We start from the raw sequence: 17,487 nt of genomic DNA, 5'->3' as shown, positions 1-17,487 counted from the left end.
TTAATGCACTTAAAAAACATTTTATGTATCGTACTCTTAAACTGTGGTATTACTTTTTGATTTTAGTTCTTGTAGGCAGAGAAAATAGCCTTTGAATCTGGTACGGTATTTCCCTGTTAGCGTCTATTTCCTCGTCACCATCGATTAAAGTTTGTGTCTTACTGAGGGAGAGGAGACAACTTTCTACTGTATCTAATGTCCTTAGTGGTCACATAGAGCTCATACAACCCCACTTCAAAAAAACTGAACTATCCCTTTAACAGGTCATGTGAGAGGGAGACGGATGAAGACTGAAATCAGTATTCATCAGGAAGCCTCTGCTTAGCTCTCCCACTTTGTCCTCTTTGTTTATCCAAGGTGTTGACTCATCTTCTTTGATGCTCATCACTGACACTCAGTCCTCTGGGGAGGGGGCTTTAATGCTTAAGTAGAAACCCCAAAAAGAAAGTTGACTCCTGGTGATGAAATGCAACACTGATGGTTCTATCTTCGCCGACTGATTATCTGTCTTCTTATCCCCTCACGATCAGATCCGTACGTCAAAGTGTCGCTGATATGCGACGGGAGACGTTTGAAAAAGAAGAAGACGAGCATCAAGAAGAACACTCTGAACCCCACCTACAACGAGGCCATCATCTTTGACATCCCGCCAGACAGCATGGACCACGTCAGCCTGCACATCTCCGTCATGGACTACGATCTGTACGTATGCACGCCACAAATGTTGAGATTCATCCTCTTAATGTGTTTCCTCTGTTTGAGTTAGGGCTGCATGAGCATCTTAGCAACACCAGAGGAAGTTCACCACCAAAAAAACTAGAGCAGAAACCCTCTCAAACCAAAGATGAGCAGACAGAAACTACGTCCAGAAAGAAACTGCTCCAAATCTATGAGAATATTGATGATTGAGTACTTTAGGATTGGTAGTTTTTGTGGCAGGCTCAGGTGATGATGACAACGCCACCCATGGGAGTTTCACCCCAGGGGAAATTACTTTCACTTTTATACTGTTAAACTTATTTCAAGACACACAGGTTCAATTAATACAGGGTCAGAGACGTGATTGCCATAAAGAATAGAAACACTTTGTTTTTTTCCTCTAAAAGGACAGTTCTCTGGAATAGATGGACCAAAGGAGGAAATATCCAAAACAAACACCTGGAAACAAAAATGACCTCTAAAAGACACCGACACCAGGGAAGAGGACTGTTTTTTTCAGTTATTTTTGGGGCTAGACCAGAGGACCGCTGCTTGTTTCAGCCCGTTTCAGCTGTAAAACGTAAAGAGAAGAAATGTTAAGATCACCTCCTTCCTTGTGCACCCAACAACTGAAACTAAATATAAATCATGAACCAAAGGATAAAGAAAAGAAATATGAAACAAATCCATATTTGAATGAAGGAAATGATTCAAATTTAATCAATAAGAGTTCAACTCAGGAAATAGCAGAATCCAAGCTTAGACAGTACGCATAATGACGTATAATTTACAAAATGATAAAAGATATCAACCAGGCATGAGTGAACAACCAATACAATTACATTTTTTAAAAATTTAAATACCCCCCAAACTGTCTGATATAAATAAAAATAATAATAAAAAATAATAATAATAATATTTTTTTAGATAAAGAACTGAAATGAAAAACAAACAAAAACAAAGACCCTCTAGAGATTTTAGAAACAAGCCAGAATAGCTTAGTTTGTATTATAACTTTGAGGTGTCCATTAACCATGAAATGCCCCTAACACAATTTTTAGAGTGTATTATTTATTTATTATTTAACTGCTAAAAAAAAAAAAAAAATAAAAAAAATAAAAAAGGGACAACTGATTTGATTATAGACTTTGTAGATTTTTTTTTTTTTGAACATCTTCATAGTTTTATCGACTTTTATCCAGAAAACACGCCACAAATGGAAGACAAAAATTGACATAAATATAAATAAATAAATACATACATTTTAAAAACATAAATAGATCAATAAATAAATTAATAAATAAATACATACATTTTAAAAACATAAATAGATCAATAAATAAATAAATAAATACATACATTTTAAAAACATAAATAGATCAATAAATAAATTAATTAATAAATACATACATTTTAAAAACATAAATAGATAAATAAATAAATTAATTAATAAAGACATACATTTTAAAAACATAAATAGATCAATAAATAGATTAATAAATGAATAAATACATAATAGATTTATTTTTTTATTTTATTTCATTCTTTTATTAATACAAATCAATACAAAGAAAAAATAAAAGATCCCCAAAACTGAATGAAAAGGAGCAGAAAGAAAAAAACTCTTATTGTTTCTGCCCTTCCTTTCACAGGATAAAAATCAAACAATCACATAACAATTAAATAAGAAAATAGAATCAATATAGATCAATCAATAAATTTAAAAAAATTAAAATACATAAAAACATAAAGAAAGAAAAAAAAAAAGAAGTGTCAGGGTTACCATTTCCAAAGTATCATTTAACGTTTTATGTGATTCTGTTTGGTTTGAACTGGTACGGGCTTCACCTCTCTGCTACAAGCTAGCAAACACACCCTTCTCGACAACTTTAGCCAAAGGTCTCAAGTTAGCACAGACACTCTTTACTCCAAAACACCAGCTGCTCTGTAGCAGTCTTGATCCTGTCAGAAGTTGGTAGAAGTAGAGTCCGTGGTGTGGTATCTTTTCTGACAAATAGTTCAAGAAGACATTTTTAATCTGCTAACAGTTGAATTTCAGAGTTTAAAGAATGCTAACTTGTCTGAATTGGTGTAGCTAAACGCTGCTTCTGTTGCCAATATGTGTATGAATTTTCATGACGTGGGTTGTAAAGGAGTCAATAGTAGCTGCTCTATACTGGGTCCAACATGCAGCTTTAAAATGTGTGAAGCTTGAAATGTGATGAAAAAGAATTTCTATCCATAACCTGAGCCTGTGGATTTCTAGTTTCTCAGAGAAGAGCTGTGGTGAAGGAGCTTTGTGTTGACAGCACATGAAGCCGTAACAGGAGAGGGTGAAAGTGGACTCAAACAGCTGACAGAATGAGAACATGTGTGTCAGGGGTCAGGAGATGTGTGGTTCTCAGCAGGTGGTGTAAAAAACAGAGAATATGGAGCTTTCTGCAGGGTCTGTGTCGTTTCTTGGGTAGAGGGAGGCGTTTTGTAATAAATCAGAAGTTATGCAAAGAGAATAATGTTTGATTACGCTGCCGTCATCATTCATAAAGTGAAGATGTCCCCTGATGGTCGTCCGTGGATGAGTCAATCGTGGCGTCGGAGCCGCTCAGCTGCAGAGTCACTGTATCAATCGGCAGGACGTCCAGATTCAGATGTGTGTCTCCTCTCATTACACCGTGCCCTTCTTCCAATTATACTCAACCGTTTGATGTATGAGGAGTCCTGTCAGCTTGACTCACATGTATTTATATGGTACGTGTGTGTGTGTGTGTGTTTGTGTGTGTGTGTGTCCCCACAGGGTAGGTCACAATGAGATCATCGGTGTGATGAGGCTTGGGTGTCACGCTGAAGGACTTGGAAGAGACCATTGGAACGAAATGCTGGCTTACCCGAGGAAGCCCATTGCACACTGGCACCCCCTGCTGGAGTCCAAGAAGTCAGAGAAGGAGGTGGGTTTGAGACTGAAGTGGGTCCTCAGGTTTAAAAATCAGAGTCAGAGGTTTTGAAAGTTTAGGAAGCCCTGAAGGAAAGTCACGAGGAAACGAAGACACTGAAATGAAATGACGTGGAGGCGTCTAACGATCACTGGATGCAGGTGTTAAAGCGAGGGTCTGAAACTCAGTCTTTGCTTCCTCAGCTTAAAAATAAATGAACATTTCTGCCCATCACTCAGTCTTTTTCCCAGTATTTAAAGGTCCAACTCATATTTCCTAAAGTCTAAAGTATCATATAACTACACGCTCCTCTTTAAAATATCAATCATACACTGTAAAAAGGGAATCCTCAATCAGTAGAGGTGATGTAATTTCTTTTAATCAAACTTAATATTTTGAAGTTAAGGTTTCCAGTGTATTTTTGTGGATCATATCAACTTGAAATTCTGTGTTGCTCCAACTAAAAAAAGGCAGTAATTGCAAATAATTGAGTTGAAACAACCGAAAACTTTAAGTTGGATTGATGCAAAGTATTGAATTGAGAATAATCAAATTTCTAAGTTTGTTTGACTTAATTAATTGTGTTGATTTAACTTATTAAATTTGTTTAAATTACTTAATTTATTTAAGAGAGACTAATTGATGCAATAATTTAAGATGGTCCAACTGTTTTCTTTTTTCAGTGTATTTATATGTCTGTTATCACTCTATGCTGATGACACACGACCCTACATCCGAAATAGACTAATTAAACTTGATAGCTCTCTCTAACTGTTGAGCATAAATTAAATCATCATGTAATCTAAATTATAGAAAGACTTTCGTTTTAAAACTACAACACCCAGAGACTCTTGGAGCCAATTTTTGAAAAAATTGACTTACTGTAGAAAACTTCAAGGAGCTATTTGTTGTTTTAAGTTTTTATTAAACTTTATAAGACAGCTTCTGAGTCTTTGAGCTGTTTAATTAACAAATGCTCAAAGGCCTTTAAACAAAGCTAAGTGTTGGAGTTTGTATTATTCCAAATTTTTACACCAATATTTTTACATTTACTCCAAATAAATATCGGTCCCAAATATCAGTTATCAGCTTCCTTGACTGAAAAAAAAAAAAATCAGTTGAGTTATAATTTTGTGCTGATTAAAACTAAAACTGGCATGCTGATTCCTAAAAATAAACATTGCAGTCATGCCTGCTTCTTTCATATTTTATCAATATTTGAAGATTTTCATTTAAAAAAGCACATATCTGTTAAGTAAAGTATTTTTCACAATTTTCAAGAAAATGGGATCGTATAGTTCAAAAACTTGATGTGATAGAGAAAAACTGAGATCAGTTTTGGATTCCTCACCCAAAAATGAGTTAAAACACACAGGTGAAAATAATATGGAGCAATTAAAGAGAAGGGTAACACTAAACTAGATACACATGGAGCAAGACCTACAAAATAAAACAGAAAACACATAAAAACACACAAAGATTAGGGATGTTTGATACTACGATTTTTCAGACTGATATCAGTACGAATACTCCCTCTTGAGTACTCACAAATACTGCTTGTACTTTTAATACATACATTTATATTAACTGTGAAGGATAATTTATAACAAAGACAGCACGGTCACTTTGCCATTCAGTTCAAAATAAAACACAAAAAAATGTCTTTGAGTTTCTTATATATATATATAAACAAAACTGCAAAAAAAAAAACTTAGTTTTAGTCGAATTTTTTTTCTTTTTTTCCATTTCTTTCTTCTTTTTTTAAATTAACTGAAGAGCAAAATAAAAAAATAAAACATATATTCTCATTTATATATTCATAAATTCTCATTATTTTTTACCAGATTTATAACATTTCCAAACAAATGGTAAATGTAACATCTTAGTATTAACTGCTGTTGTGTGGTGGTACAGAGTCAGACCATCTCAACCCCACACAAAAACAACACAGGGTATGACATCACAACAGTGACACTATTGGTTGAACGCTGTAAAGTAGAGCAGAATATGACAGAAGCTTTAAAGTGATGCTCCGGGATGAAACACTAAGCGACGAGCGCCTCGTAGCCAGCTGTGGCGTCTGCAGCGGAGGTAGCGCCGTTTTACAACAGGATGGGAACTAGAGCCTTATTTAGCGGTGTTTTTGTGTGAAAGTAACGCACTGAAAATTCTCTAAATTAAGCGTAAATGCAGACCAATATCAGATTTTTTTGGTGGGAGTCCGTTTATTTGTGTTTTTGGTCAAGTAAAATATGGCCCCGTCTGAGTGCAGAGGAAACCGGCAGAGGAGCAGGGAGGGGGTGTTTGGTGCGAGCGCTCTGGGCTTCTGCTGCACAAAAACACTGCTGTAGGGGTAATTTCTGCCCTAAACCTTGTGATAGGACCCAACTTGTTCCATCCCGGAGTATCACTTTAAGCTGGGAGCGCGATGTATCTGAGTAGAAGTATTGGAATAGGACTCGGTATCGGCAGATACTCAAAATCAAATGACTCGGACTCGATATCGCCCTGATACCTGGTATCAGCCAGGTACCATCCCTAACCAAGACGACATGTGAGAACAAAGACGCACAGGGTGGGCTTTCCTTGTTATTGTTCTGGTTTTAATAATTCAAAGAACCAAGAAAATGTTTCATCCTCTTTTCTGTTTTTTTTCCTATTTTTGTGAGATTTCATGTGGATAACAGATATAAATTATTCAGCGTATGTTCCATGTTTGCTCTGAGTGCATGTCATTTAAATATAGACACATATAAACGCGTAGAGATAGATCATATAGATGAGATGGATGGAGTTTTCCTGTGTTGAAGTCAGTAAGGAGTTATATAAAGTTAAAAAAAAGCAGTGTGTGTTATGAATCACTTCCTTGTGTGTGTGTTTTTGTGTGTTTGTGTGTGTCGTGCCCTGCAGTGGAAGGCGAGGACGGCCAGCTTTGACAGCCAAGGCTCCTGCCCCTCACCCCGGCCCCCTGCTAGTCCCTGAGCAGAGCCACCTGTGACCCGGCAGCCCAGAAGGGGGTTTCCTCCCTCCTGCTGATCCACGTCCTGTCTGTCTGATTGAGGAGAAACACAACCCCTCTGTCTCCCCCTCTCACTCCCCTCCTCCTCCTCCTCTCTGTGTCCTCCTCCCCTCCCTCAGTCCCAGAGCACTCCCAAGAACTGATCTAGGACCAGTCAGTCAGTTAGATGTGTGAAGTGCAGTGTTTTCGGGGTCAAAGTTTAGGGTCACTGAATTGAAGATGTGGGTGTTGCGTCGACCTGGAGCTGCACTCTGACAGACGTTTAAAACTTGGGCTGTCCGAGCTGAGACGGATCTCTGCGTCCTCAACGGAGACTCTGGAGGAGAAGTGAAGATTCAGCTCTGTGCTGCAGAGACGCTCTGATGGAAAAAACTCACTCGGACCGCGCTCCCTGAGAGACGCTGAAGTTTCAAAGAGGAAAGCACGGCAGAAAATGAAAGAGACAGGATGTGAAGCAATTCCCACACTTTACAGCTCCCTCTGTCTCTCACTGAACCGCTGCGTCAGCATCGGAGCCGATCTCAACTGTAGCATCTTCGGACTATTAGATTCAGCGTCTCTCCATTAGTTGTTATTGTTTGTGAATAGAAATATGAAAATGAATTCCAGCTCCGGCTGAGTTCACCGTACTTCCTCTTTTGTCAATAACAGAAGCAATTATCAGAGGAGGAGATTTGGGTCAGGGTGGGTAAAATATTTGCTTTTCAGGAGCCAGAGGAGGAGGAGGAAACAACAGGATTATTGAGAATCACAGCGGAGCAAACTGGCTGCGGTGTAACGTCTGATTTCAGCTTCAACACGACAGTAACTGAAACTCAAACCTGGACAGGAAGGTGTGAAAAGAAGCTTTCAGCAGATTAGAGCTGGTGTTTGGGAGCTCTGAGGGTTTCTGTAAACTTTGAAATAGTGAGCACACTTCACGCACCCTTACCTCTTTGTCTGTTTGATGTTTGCTTTTGAGAAAAGTCACCCTTTGCTTCCAGTTTAAACACGCTAATACTCTTGTTTTCCCTCCGACTGAAGCACTTCTTTGTCTCCTCTTGTTTTGTTTTGTTTTTTTCTGGTGGATGTGTACAGTTTCTTGTTGTACAGCTGGTTTACTGTGTGTGTTTTTTTTCTAAACAGAAAAGAAATAATGATAGATATAGATAACAAAACATATATGAGACATTTTGAGTATACGTAGCTTTGTTGGTGGTGATGATTGAAGAAATCTAAACTCTTAAAAGGTGAGGGTGTTTTTGTCATTTGAGTGTAGAAACCCGCAGCTTTTTGATGTTAATCCCGTCATCTGTCATGCTGTTGTGCTGGGGTCACGTGTGTTTGATCGAGACAAAGATGGCGTTCTCCTTGCACAAGTCCCCTCTTTGTTTTTCTGCATTAACGTGCTAAATGCCCAAATCTATGGGAAGCCGTTTGAGCATCAGATGATATCAGTGATATCTTCCCATTGGCTACTAGTAAAAACCACTAAACTGCTCCCCCTGGTGGCTGGCTGCAGTATAGGTCAAAAAATCCATCCCCCCAGTCATTCCAGATGGGCTGTGGTCAAACTTTAAAAAAATTAATACACCTCATAGAAATGTTTCTCACGTCCGATTGTTGTGGTGGTTTGAACATATCATCTGGCTGCCTTGTATTCAAGTCCACTTTTTCTGAAAAGTTTCGTTTTCATTAGTCACAAGAGTCGGAAGGTAGAGTCCAGAAGTGATTAGACTCTCGAAAGAAAATAAAACTATTATTTTTGTCACCAGGCTCTTCTCAGATACTCCCAGAATCCCTCACAGTCTCTACCGCGCAGACTCTGGCTGTTTTCCAAACCGCCTACGACACTAGCAGAGCCAACTTTTTTGGCTGAAATTCAGTGTGTAGTAGGTAGAAAGCAAAAACTTGCAAAATCTCCAGTATGCTAAAAATTCCCGGATGTCCTATGGACCAGTCTACCTGGCAAACTGTTTCCCACAATGCTAATGCTGTTTACCGCCATCTAGTGGAATGAGTCAGCATTACAACTACAATACAACAACACAAACGTTAGACGGCCAGTGAGATAGAAGTGAAGTGATGTGAACAAACACCCGTAAATCTTATACTTCCAGTCGTAAAAGTGGTGTTAACTTCTACAAATTCATTAAAGCCCATATAAACCAATAATTCACCTTTAAAAACCATACGTGAATTATATAGAAGCATTTCTTTTTTACACCAGCTGTAAAAAATAAAAATCCCTTTCAGATTTATTTTCAGTAAACGATATAACTTTTGGTGTAAGATTAGAAATCAAGAATGATGATTCTGCTGTGATATGATTAACAAAATAACCAAATGCCCAGATCTGACAATTGCTTGTTTGTATATTTATATTAAAGGCAAAAAAACAACATCATCTGTATCTCCACCTTATGAAACCAGGGTAGTATACTACAAAACAGACCCAACAGAAAAGTTATACTACATACTACCAGCAAAAGCAGTAGGTAGTATGTAGAGCCTACTGTATACTACATTCACATGTTGTATATGTAGTAGGTGGTTTGGAAAACAGACTGGCTGCACAACTGATACTAATGGCAGCGTCTGTGACGGTGGTACTTTAGCTTTAAAACTGCACAATGGTAAATGGGGGAGCCACGCTGTCCACTCTATATACAGTCTATGGTTAAAAAAAAAAAAAGTTTTTCCAATTAATTACAGGACTTGTAATTAATTAATCTAATTAATTGCATTTTAATCTCATATCAGCTTAAGGTCCCAAATAAAGAATCTGTATTCTAGGACATAACAAAATTGTAGAGCATGACTAATCAAATGAAAACACAAAGAAGGGAAGATTTGTAAATCCACATTTTTTTCAGTTCAATTGTAACTGTTAGCGTCTATAGAAGTAAATTAGCTTGCCAATCAAAATAATGCTCGCAAACTACTGTGGGTGAGAGCAGTGTGCTCTTTGGATGAGAGCTCAGAATGGATATGAGGAGAAGATGTGAGATGACAGAGAGAAAGTTCAGAGAGAAAGAGCGGCGCCATCGTGAGGAAAGATGACAGAGATGAACATGATCAAAAAAAGTACCTTTTGTCTGTTTTTTGGATCAAAAACAGGAAGAAAGACATAAAAGAAGAGAGTCCACTCTTCTTAGGTAGTTCTGTTGTTTATATAGTCTGAGAAAACAAGATTATTTGGGTCTTGAAAGATCGTTCAAGATGCTCTGAAAATGGCTGTTTTAACATGTTAAGTAGCATGTATGTAATTAATTAATTAATTAATTAATGCGTTAAAGTGACAGCCCTAGTAGCAACACTAAATTGTTTACAAGTACCACTAGTAAAATCGAAATACCTCACTAGTAAAAATAGTAGACATAGTGCAAATGATGTAGGAGGGATTATGAAGAAATACAGCACCCTGATTGGTTGTTATATTTTCAAAAGCCAATGGGAAGCCAGAATTGTTTTTCCTCACCCCTAATTAGCATATAAGGATAACAAGCAGCACAAGCAAACATATTTCGGTCTACTAGTGACACTTTTTGCTGCACTAGTTCAACTAATGACATTTTTTGCATTACTAGTAAAGTCTAGACGTGCATTAGTAAACCAAAACTGAGTACATATACTCTAAAACTGAGTACATGTACTGTAAAATTGAGTACTAGAGAAGCTGAACTTTGGTTGATACCACTGATATCAATTTGTCTCAAACGGCTTCCCATACAAATCTGTCCCAGAAAACAGTGATTCAGACCCTCACGCTCTTCATTATCTCGTTAATGCTGCTGTCACACGATCGCCAATTAGTTTCATTCCTCACCAAAAACAATCATCGTTATCTGAAGACGACGCCATCGTGAGAAAAACAAAAGGTCATTTCGTCTGGTCACTTTAAATGCTCATCAAAGGAGAGGAGAGCCACGAGAGCGTGAACGCACAGAGCAATTAAAGCCTGAAGTCTGATAGAGAATCAGGTCAGATTAAAGGAGTAATACACCTTTTTTACATGTTTCGAGCGACAGCATTCAGAAAATAAACCCAGAGCACGTCTGTTCCCGGCTCCTGCGGCTTCGGGACGAGTCAACACCTGATAATTTGGTTTCTGTTTCCTCCGTCCTCTCGTTTGCCTCCCCGACTGGGGCTTTTGTTTTGTTTTAATACACGGCTTTATGAGCTCTGAGATGCATGTGCTCGCAGGGGTAGAGAGGAAAAGGAAAGAAGTCTCACAATTTGTCACCAAGCAGTGTAGGGGAAAAAAATAGAAGGAATTAACAGCAAATGTTCTGTTTCTCAGCTCGTAATTAGCCATTAGCATCTGACCTTGCACGGACGACTAATTGTGCGAGGAATGAGGTGTGGTGGAAAGAAAGCAGAGAGGTAGAAAGGTCATTTTTTCAGAAAGGAAAATAAGCCTGGAGACAAAGACCGCTGAAAACTGTTTGGAAAGCAAAACATTTGATTAATTTAAGGCTTTTCTTACATTTATTTAAAGGATTGGGAAATATATCGAATAGAAATCCAGATGAATAGGCTGAGGATTGGATTGGACGGGAGGATCCAACCACCAGTCGAAACAAGCTCCCAAACAATCTACAACTATTTTTAGCTTCTGAGGTAAAAACTGATTCACCTTTAGCAGAAACTCTTTTGTTTTGCCCCTTAGTGAAAACATTGCTCCATCTCTTTCAAATGACATACATTGAATATGTCAAAGTCCCAATTTTGCTTGTAGGTGATTGGCTCATTCTTACCCTTAAAGTAGCAGTGAGGAATTTCCATTTAGGGTTGATTACAGTGACACCTGTGGCTGGAATTGGTATTCTACAAAAAACTGAAATCTTATTAAGCATTTATCTCTAGTTTTTGGTAGAAAATGTCTTTTTAGACTTAATATGAGCCACATTTACCTGACCAGTCCAGAAAAAATGTCTCGTTTTGAGTTATTTACAGACTAAATGAGGTCTGAAGTGCTTGTGACAAGTTAAAAAAAATCTGTCAAAAAGTAACTTGTACTAAGATATTATTCTAGTTTCAAGCAAATTTTCTCATTTTTGTCTTTAAATGACTTGAAAAGAGACATTTTTCTTGGCTGATCAGGTGAATGTGGCTCATATCAAGTCGAAAAAGTCAGTTTTACTTAAAAAATGACAAAAACACTTGATAAGATTTTAGTTTTCTGCAGTGAGACTCAGTTTCCCATGAGTGCTATCGCCCACAGTCGTCAAGACTTGAGTCTTACCAAGGTGAGCATCTGTTTTGAAAGCATGAAAGTAAACCTGCTTTACTTTCTTTAAGACATTTTTCCCAGGCTGCAAAGCGATGAGGAAATATATTAATTTGTAGTTTGAAATGTGACAAAAAAATAACTCAGTTTGTAGTTCAGTGTCCAGAAGGTGAGCAGACTTTCTGTTTAGCATCCTTCACAGTCCAGTGCTGTAACACGCGTCTATAGTCAGTAAATCCTGGTTAGCTATGTCCTGCCAGTCATCTACCAATCAGAGCTAACATAACCTCACCCTTCATTTTATTCATAGACTCTCAAGTTTGAACAGACCAGGTCAAATTTCTCTTCCTTTTGCTAAACTTTTAGCCTCAATCAAAACCTGTTCTCTCAGGGAAATCTGTCTTGACTCAGAAATCTAGAAAGAGCCATCTTTGGAATAAATGGTTGAGGTTGTTGATTACCTGTAACTTAATAGCTGAAATACACCAGATGCATCTCCAGTCCATCTCGATAATGACACCAGATCAGAAAGGTTTCTATTCAAGTCAATGTGTCAACTTACACTGGATCCACTTTGTTTTGGTCCATCTGCGAGGCTGCTCCACAGCAAAAAAACAAAAAACAAACTGAAATCTTAGTGTTTTTGTCTTATTTCAAGAAAAATTGTCTTGTTATACCTAATATGAGCCACCTTCACCTGACCAGTCCAGAAAAATGTCTGATTTCAAGTTATTTAAAGACAAAAATGAGTTCTGAATTGCTTATCACATGTAAAAAAAAAAAATCTGCCAATAGAACAAGAGAAATTTTCTAGAAAAATTCCCTGAAACTAGAATAATGTCTTCATACAAGTAACTTTTCTCTTGTTCCATTGGCAGATTTTTCTACTTGTTACAAGGGACTCAGACCTCATTTTTGTCTTTGAAAGACTTAAAACAAGACATTTTATGGACTAGTCAGGTGAATGTGGCTCATATGAAGTCTAAAAATAAATTTTCAACCGAAAATAGACAAAAACAGTTTATAAGATTTCAGGTGTTCCAGTGTGGTCCACAGCAACAACAACAACAACAAAATCTAAAGTGTTTTTGTCTTACTCTGAGTTAAAATTGTCTTATTACACTTATTATGAGCCACAGTGACCCGACCAGTCCAGAGAAACGTCTTATTTCAAGTTATTTGAGGACGAAAATGAGCTCTGAAATGCTTGTTACAAGTTCAAAAAATAATCTGCCAATGGAACAAAAAAAAAAGCTTAAAACTAGTACAATGTCTTAATAGAAGTAACTTTCTCTTTTTCCATTGGCAGATTGGTTATTTGTTAATTTGTTTCAAGCAATTCAGAACTCATTTTAGTCTTTAAATAACTTGAAACAAGACATTTTCTGGACTGGTCAGATGAATGTGGCTAATGTTGAGTCCAAAAAGACATTTTTTGCTGAAAACACTGTTTTTTTGACACCTGGACCTTATTTATAGGTGTGTGCATGCTCATATACTCACTCAGACAAACATGGTGCAGCTCGGAGTCCTTCAGAAGTTATTTCGATCCAGCTGATTTTAGCCGCACTTAGCGGGGGCCACGGCAAGGGAGCTTCAGCGCGGGACATAATCTCTGCAAAATCGCTCATTTCGGCTATATTTTTTCATCCATCGCCAGTGTTATCATAAAGTCAGCTCGTCTACCGTCTTCGGACTACGACTTTGAGTTTGACGGTTGTCCTTACCGGTTTGAGCCTGAGTACACGGACGAGGAGCTCCATGAAAGAAGGATGCAGAGGGAGAGAGACGAAGAGCTGGCTCGAGAACAACAAACAGGAGCACGTCCACGACTCAATGCGAACTGGTGGTGTGCTTGTGGACAGTGTTCGCCTATGGCAACAGAAGAGGAGCGTGTTTGTGATAACACTGGCGATGGATGAAAAAATATAGCTGAAATGAGCGATTTTGCAGAGATTATGTTCCGCGCTGAAGCTCCCTTGCCGTGGCCGCCGCTAAGTGCGGCTAAAATCAGCTTCTGAAGGACTCCGAGCTGCACGATGTTTGTCTGAGTGAGTAAATGAGCATGCACACACCTATAAATAAGGTCCAGGTGTCAAAAAACCGGAGTTGCCCTTTAATAAAATTTCAGTTTTTTGCAGTGGATGTAGCCAGTCCCAGGTTATACCCAGTCGTCATATTTTTGACAGGAAGTTGTGACCAGAAACTTTTCAAAAACACCCAGTGACTTTCAAAATAAAAGAAACTGTGTCAGAATCAGATTATATTTAGCTTGAATACAACAACAAACTGAGGTAATAATAGGTCTGTTAGTTGTGGCCTTTCTTTCCTGTTCACCTCTCAGCAGCACACGCTCCTTCTCACCACAATCCCTGCTTTAACTTTCAAACAGGATAGACGATGAGAATAAAACATGCAACTCGGCTCCTATTTAAGTTATTTCCCTCCAGTTTCAGCTCGACCCGCTGGTTGAAATAGTTTTGTCATTGTGTCAAGCGCCGATAGCATCAGAACATTTCTGTCCAGGAAGCGCTCGACTTGAGCCGGAGCGATATCAGGGATGGAAAGCGCCGAGACACATTCACAGGTTATATTTGGCGATGCTGGTGCTGATAATTCCTTTTCGATATGAGGCCCATTTATTGAACGGCGCTCGCATTATCTGGACAGCAGCCTGCAGCAGCTGTAATCTGATGTGTAATAATGTCCCTGGCTGAGGCTCTGACAGGTCTCGACTGCCGGGACACGAGAAATACAGCTGTCGTCCGCTTGCAGACGAGCTACTGGAGCTGCTGGAGATGCACGCAGCAGATCTGAGCGCGTCTGTTTAAGACATTTCCTCGGCGGGGGAAAGCCGAGTACCTGCGGGGTCTGAGATGACAGCGCGGGGGCCGATGATGAGAGACGGGTCAGCGTCTACAGAGCGGTGGCATTTCTCTAATTGGCGCGAGAATGAGACGGTGTGTTATTGTTTGTGTTTGGCGTAATCCATCACAGCATCAACCCTCCTCCTCCTCACAGATTGACATTTGCTCTCACACACACACTCACACACACTTGTTTTGATGGTAACTCTATACTAATGTCATTATCATAGCTTCTTAATGTTTCTTTGGTGTAAAATTTTGCAAAGTGGTGATAAATTTGACAGTTTTTCCTCTGTTCTTTCTTGAAACCACGTGCTTTATGATACTTCTCTGACGACGTGCTGTGTTTTTCTCCCTCGTAGATGAAACCTGTTCGACTCATTCCCTCAGTTTATAAACTCTTTCCAACCCTTCACCTAATATCGTAACGTTTCTGATCTTGTATCCCTTCCGACTGTAACGATAGCACTGAATTTCCAGTTTTTTATTGAGCATTTTGTATTTGTAATAATAGAAATGTTTGAAAAAAAAATGTCCTGGTGATATCAACAGTTGTTAGTTCAGATTAAAGTCTATCATGAGTTCATTTTAGATTTTAGATCATATGACGCCTCACAATACCGAGTGACCCCCGTGTGTAATAAAGTAAACTGAGACAGCAAACAGAACCCGACGCTCCTCGTCTCTGTTTTTTTTTCCCCCTACAGCGTTGTTTCTGTGATGTCTGATCAGCTTTCTCTCCTTTGATTAAAAGATTTATGCAAAGTGCGCTCTGCTACTGCTGTTAGTTTTGTGGCAACACGCGGCAAATAACGACAACACAGCCAGAGGCTTAACAAGCGGGAGCAGACACGGAGGAAATGAGATCTTTGTCTGAATCAAATGGTCAAATTAAATGAGGGGAGACCACACACACACACACACACACACACACACACACACACTCACACACATAGGGCGAAGACTTGACAGCCTTTAATAAGCTGAGTGACATTTACATCTGTCTTTGTTTTGCTGATTTAGGCTCTGAACGGCTGGTTTTAGAGCTTATCCATCACTTTAAAAAGTCTGGTGTTAATGGTTTTCTGTGTTAAAGAAAATGAATATACAACTGAATCATCCACTAATGGTTTTTGAAGTCTCTCCATCCATTTTCCCTCATTTAGAAAGGATCAGGTTGGTAAGTCAAAGAGATGCCGTCTCTTTATGCAACTTTCCAGCCCTTCCTGAGAAATCTGGATATGTTCTCAACCAGATGAGACATTTTTCAAGCTCCAGGTCGACCCAGACACTGTACGGTAGTTAACTCCTCCACATCAGCTGACAAACCATTATACTGCGCAGTGCTTCTACACCCAAGTTGCGTGGCATCCAGCGTTGTTGAAAAACAAATAATTAGTGCTGTCAGGCGATTAAAAAAAATAATCTGATTAATTACAGGATTTGTAATTAATTAATCAAATTAATCGCATTTTAATCTCATATCTGCTTAAGGTCCCATAATAAAGAATTTGAATTCCAGGACATTAAAATTACATTAAAGACATTAAGAAAACATTTAAAAATAAGGTGGGAATGTATACAACACAATTTTAGGTACCCTGAGGCATAAGCAACAAATGAAAAAAGTGTTATGGTTCTATCTTTACAAAATCTACACAGTCCTGCATCTAAGGTAAACTGATTTGATTTTTAGGACATTTTTTGCTTCTGTCACATTTTTACTCAATGCGGACTCAATTTTCACTGCAATATGAACTTCTATACTTCTATGAGGTCAGGAGAACCAGGGCTAAAGGCGAAAAACTGTGAGGAACTATGTACAAAACACTTTTTTTAAGTCTTGGATCAAAGAAAAGTGAAGTATTCTCAGTTTAACATGCTCTGAACACACAAACTGTTGCTCATTGGTGCAGAGCAGCCCCAAGCTGAAACATGACACCAGGAAGATGGGAGGAAATTTTCAAAGAATTCTTTAGATTTAAATACAAGACATTTTTCGATTATTCAGGGCTTGTTTGATGCAGTAGAGAGTGTAAAATTATCTGTTTTTTACAGAATTGAGCTAGAGCAAACGGTTGATTTTCTTTAGATTTTCAAAAAGGACGTGTGAATAAATGAGATGTGGACGGCAGTCCCCTTAACAGCGCTTCCCCCCCCCCCCCCCCCCCCCCGGTTCAAAGCATGTTGCTGACGTCAGGTGTGAAACATTCAGGGACCGTCGGAAATTTGAAAATCTGACGAGAACACTGCTTTTTTCATGTAGGACAAACGGTTTGTAAATTCCAGACATTTGAAAATAAGTGCGTCTTTGAACGCCTCGCGGGTTTGGGATCCAGATTAATCTGCGTTAATTTTTATGAGGAGTTAATTTGTGGTGTAATTAATTAATCTAATTAACGCGTTAAAATGACATCCCTACAAATAATCCCTCTATAAAATATGGACGTAGCCTCTGCAACGTCACCCGCCTGTTCCTGAAACAGTGCAACGAAGCCAATTCGCGAAAGCAGCCATATTGGATATGACACAGGCTTTGAGCTTCCTTCCTGAAAGCATTGGGTGCCTGCCAGTCACGTGACCTGAGCTGTGTCTCTGATTGGACAGTCAGCTGGTCCTAAGATCTTCCAAACCACCGAGTTAGAAAAAATTCACCCGCTCTACAGTGTGTGCAAACAGCACCATGCCATTTCTGGAACCAGGCTGGAAATATGCACTGCAAAAAAAAAAAAAAAAAAACGGAAATCTTATCAAGTGATT

The 17,487-nt window shown here is 38.7% G+C and overlaps 1 protein-coding gene across 1 annotated transcript in view; it reads left to right on the top strand.

Moving 5' to 3' along the window:
- syt6a (synaptotagmin VIa) overlaps nt 1-8,235 on the top strand; it is a 73,865-nt gene extending 65,630 nt beyond the window's left edge. Inside the window, exons 6-8 of the mRNA XM_074682539.1 lie at nt 531-702; nt 3,494-3,644; nt 6,540-8,235. Coding sequence (XP_074538640.1) covers nt 531-702; nt 3,494-3,644; nt 6,540-6,611 — 395 coding nt within the window. The 3' untranslated portion in view covers nt 6,612-8,235. The remainder of the gene's footprint in view (nt 1-530; nt 703-3,493; nt 3,645-6,539) is intronic.
- Nucleotides 8,236-17,487: the final 9,252 nt, after the last annotated feature.

Source organism: Halichoeres trimaculatus, unplaced genomic scaffold (genome assembly GCF_033239565.1).
Source record: "Halichoeres trimaculatus isolate MK-OKI-2021-1 unplaced genomic scaffold, fHalTri1.1 fHalTri1_scaffold_11, whole genome shotgun sequence".
NCBI classification, from domain to species: Eukaryota; Metazoa; Chordata; class Actinopteri; order Labriformes; family Labridae; genus Halichoeres; species Halichoeres trimaculatus.
The sequence above is the reverse complement of the archived record's forward strand: the minus strand, read 5'-3'. Positions and strand labels throughout refer to the sequence as shown.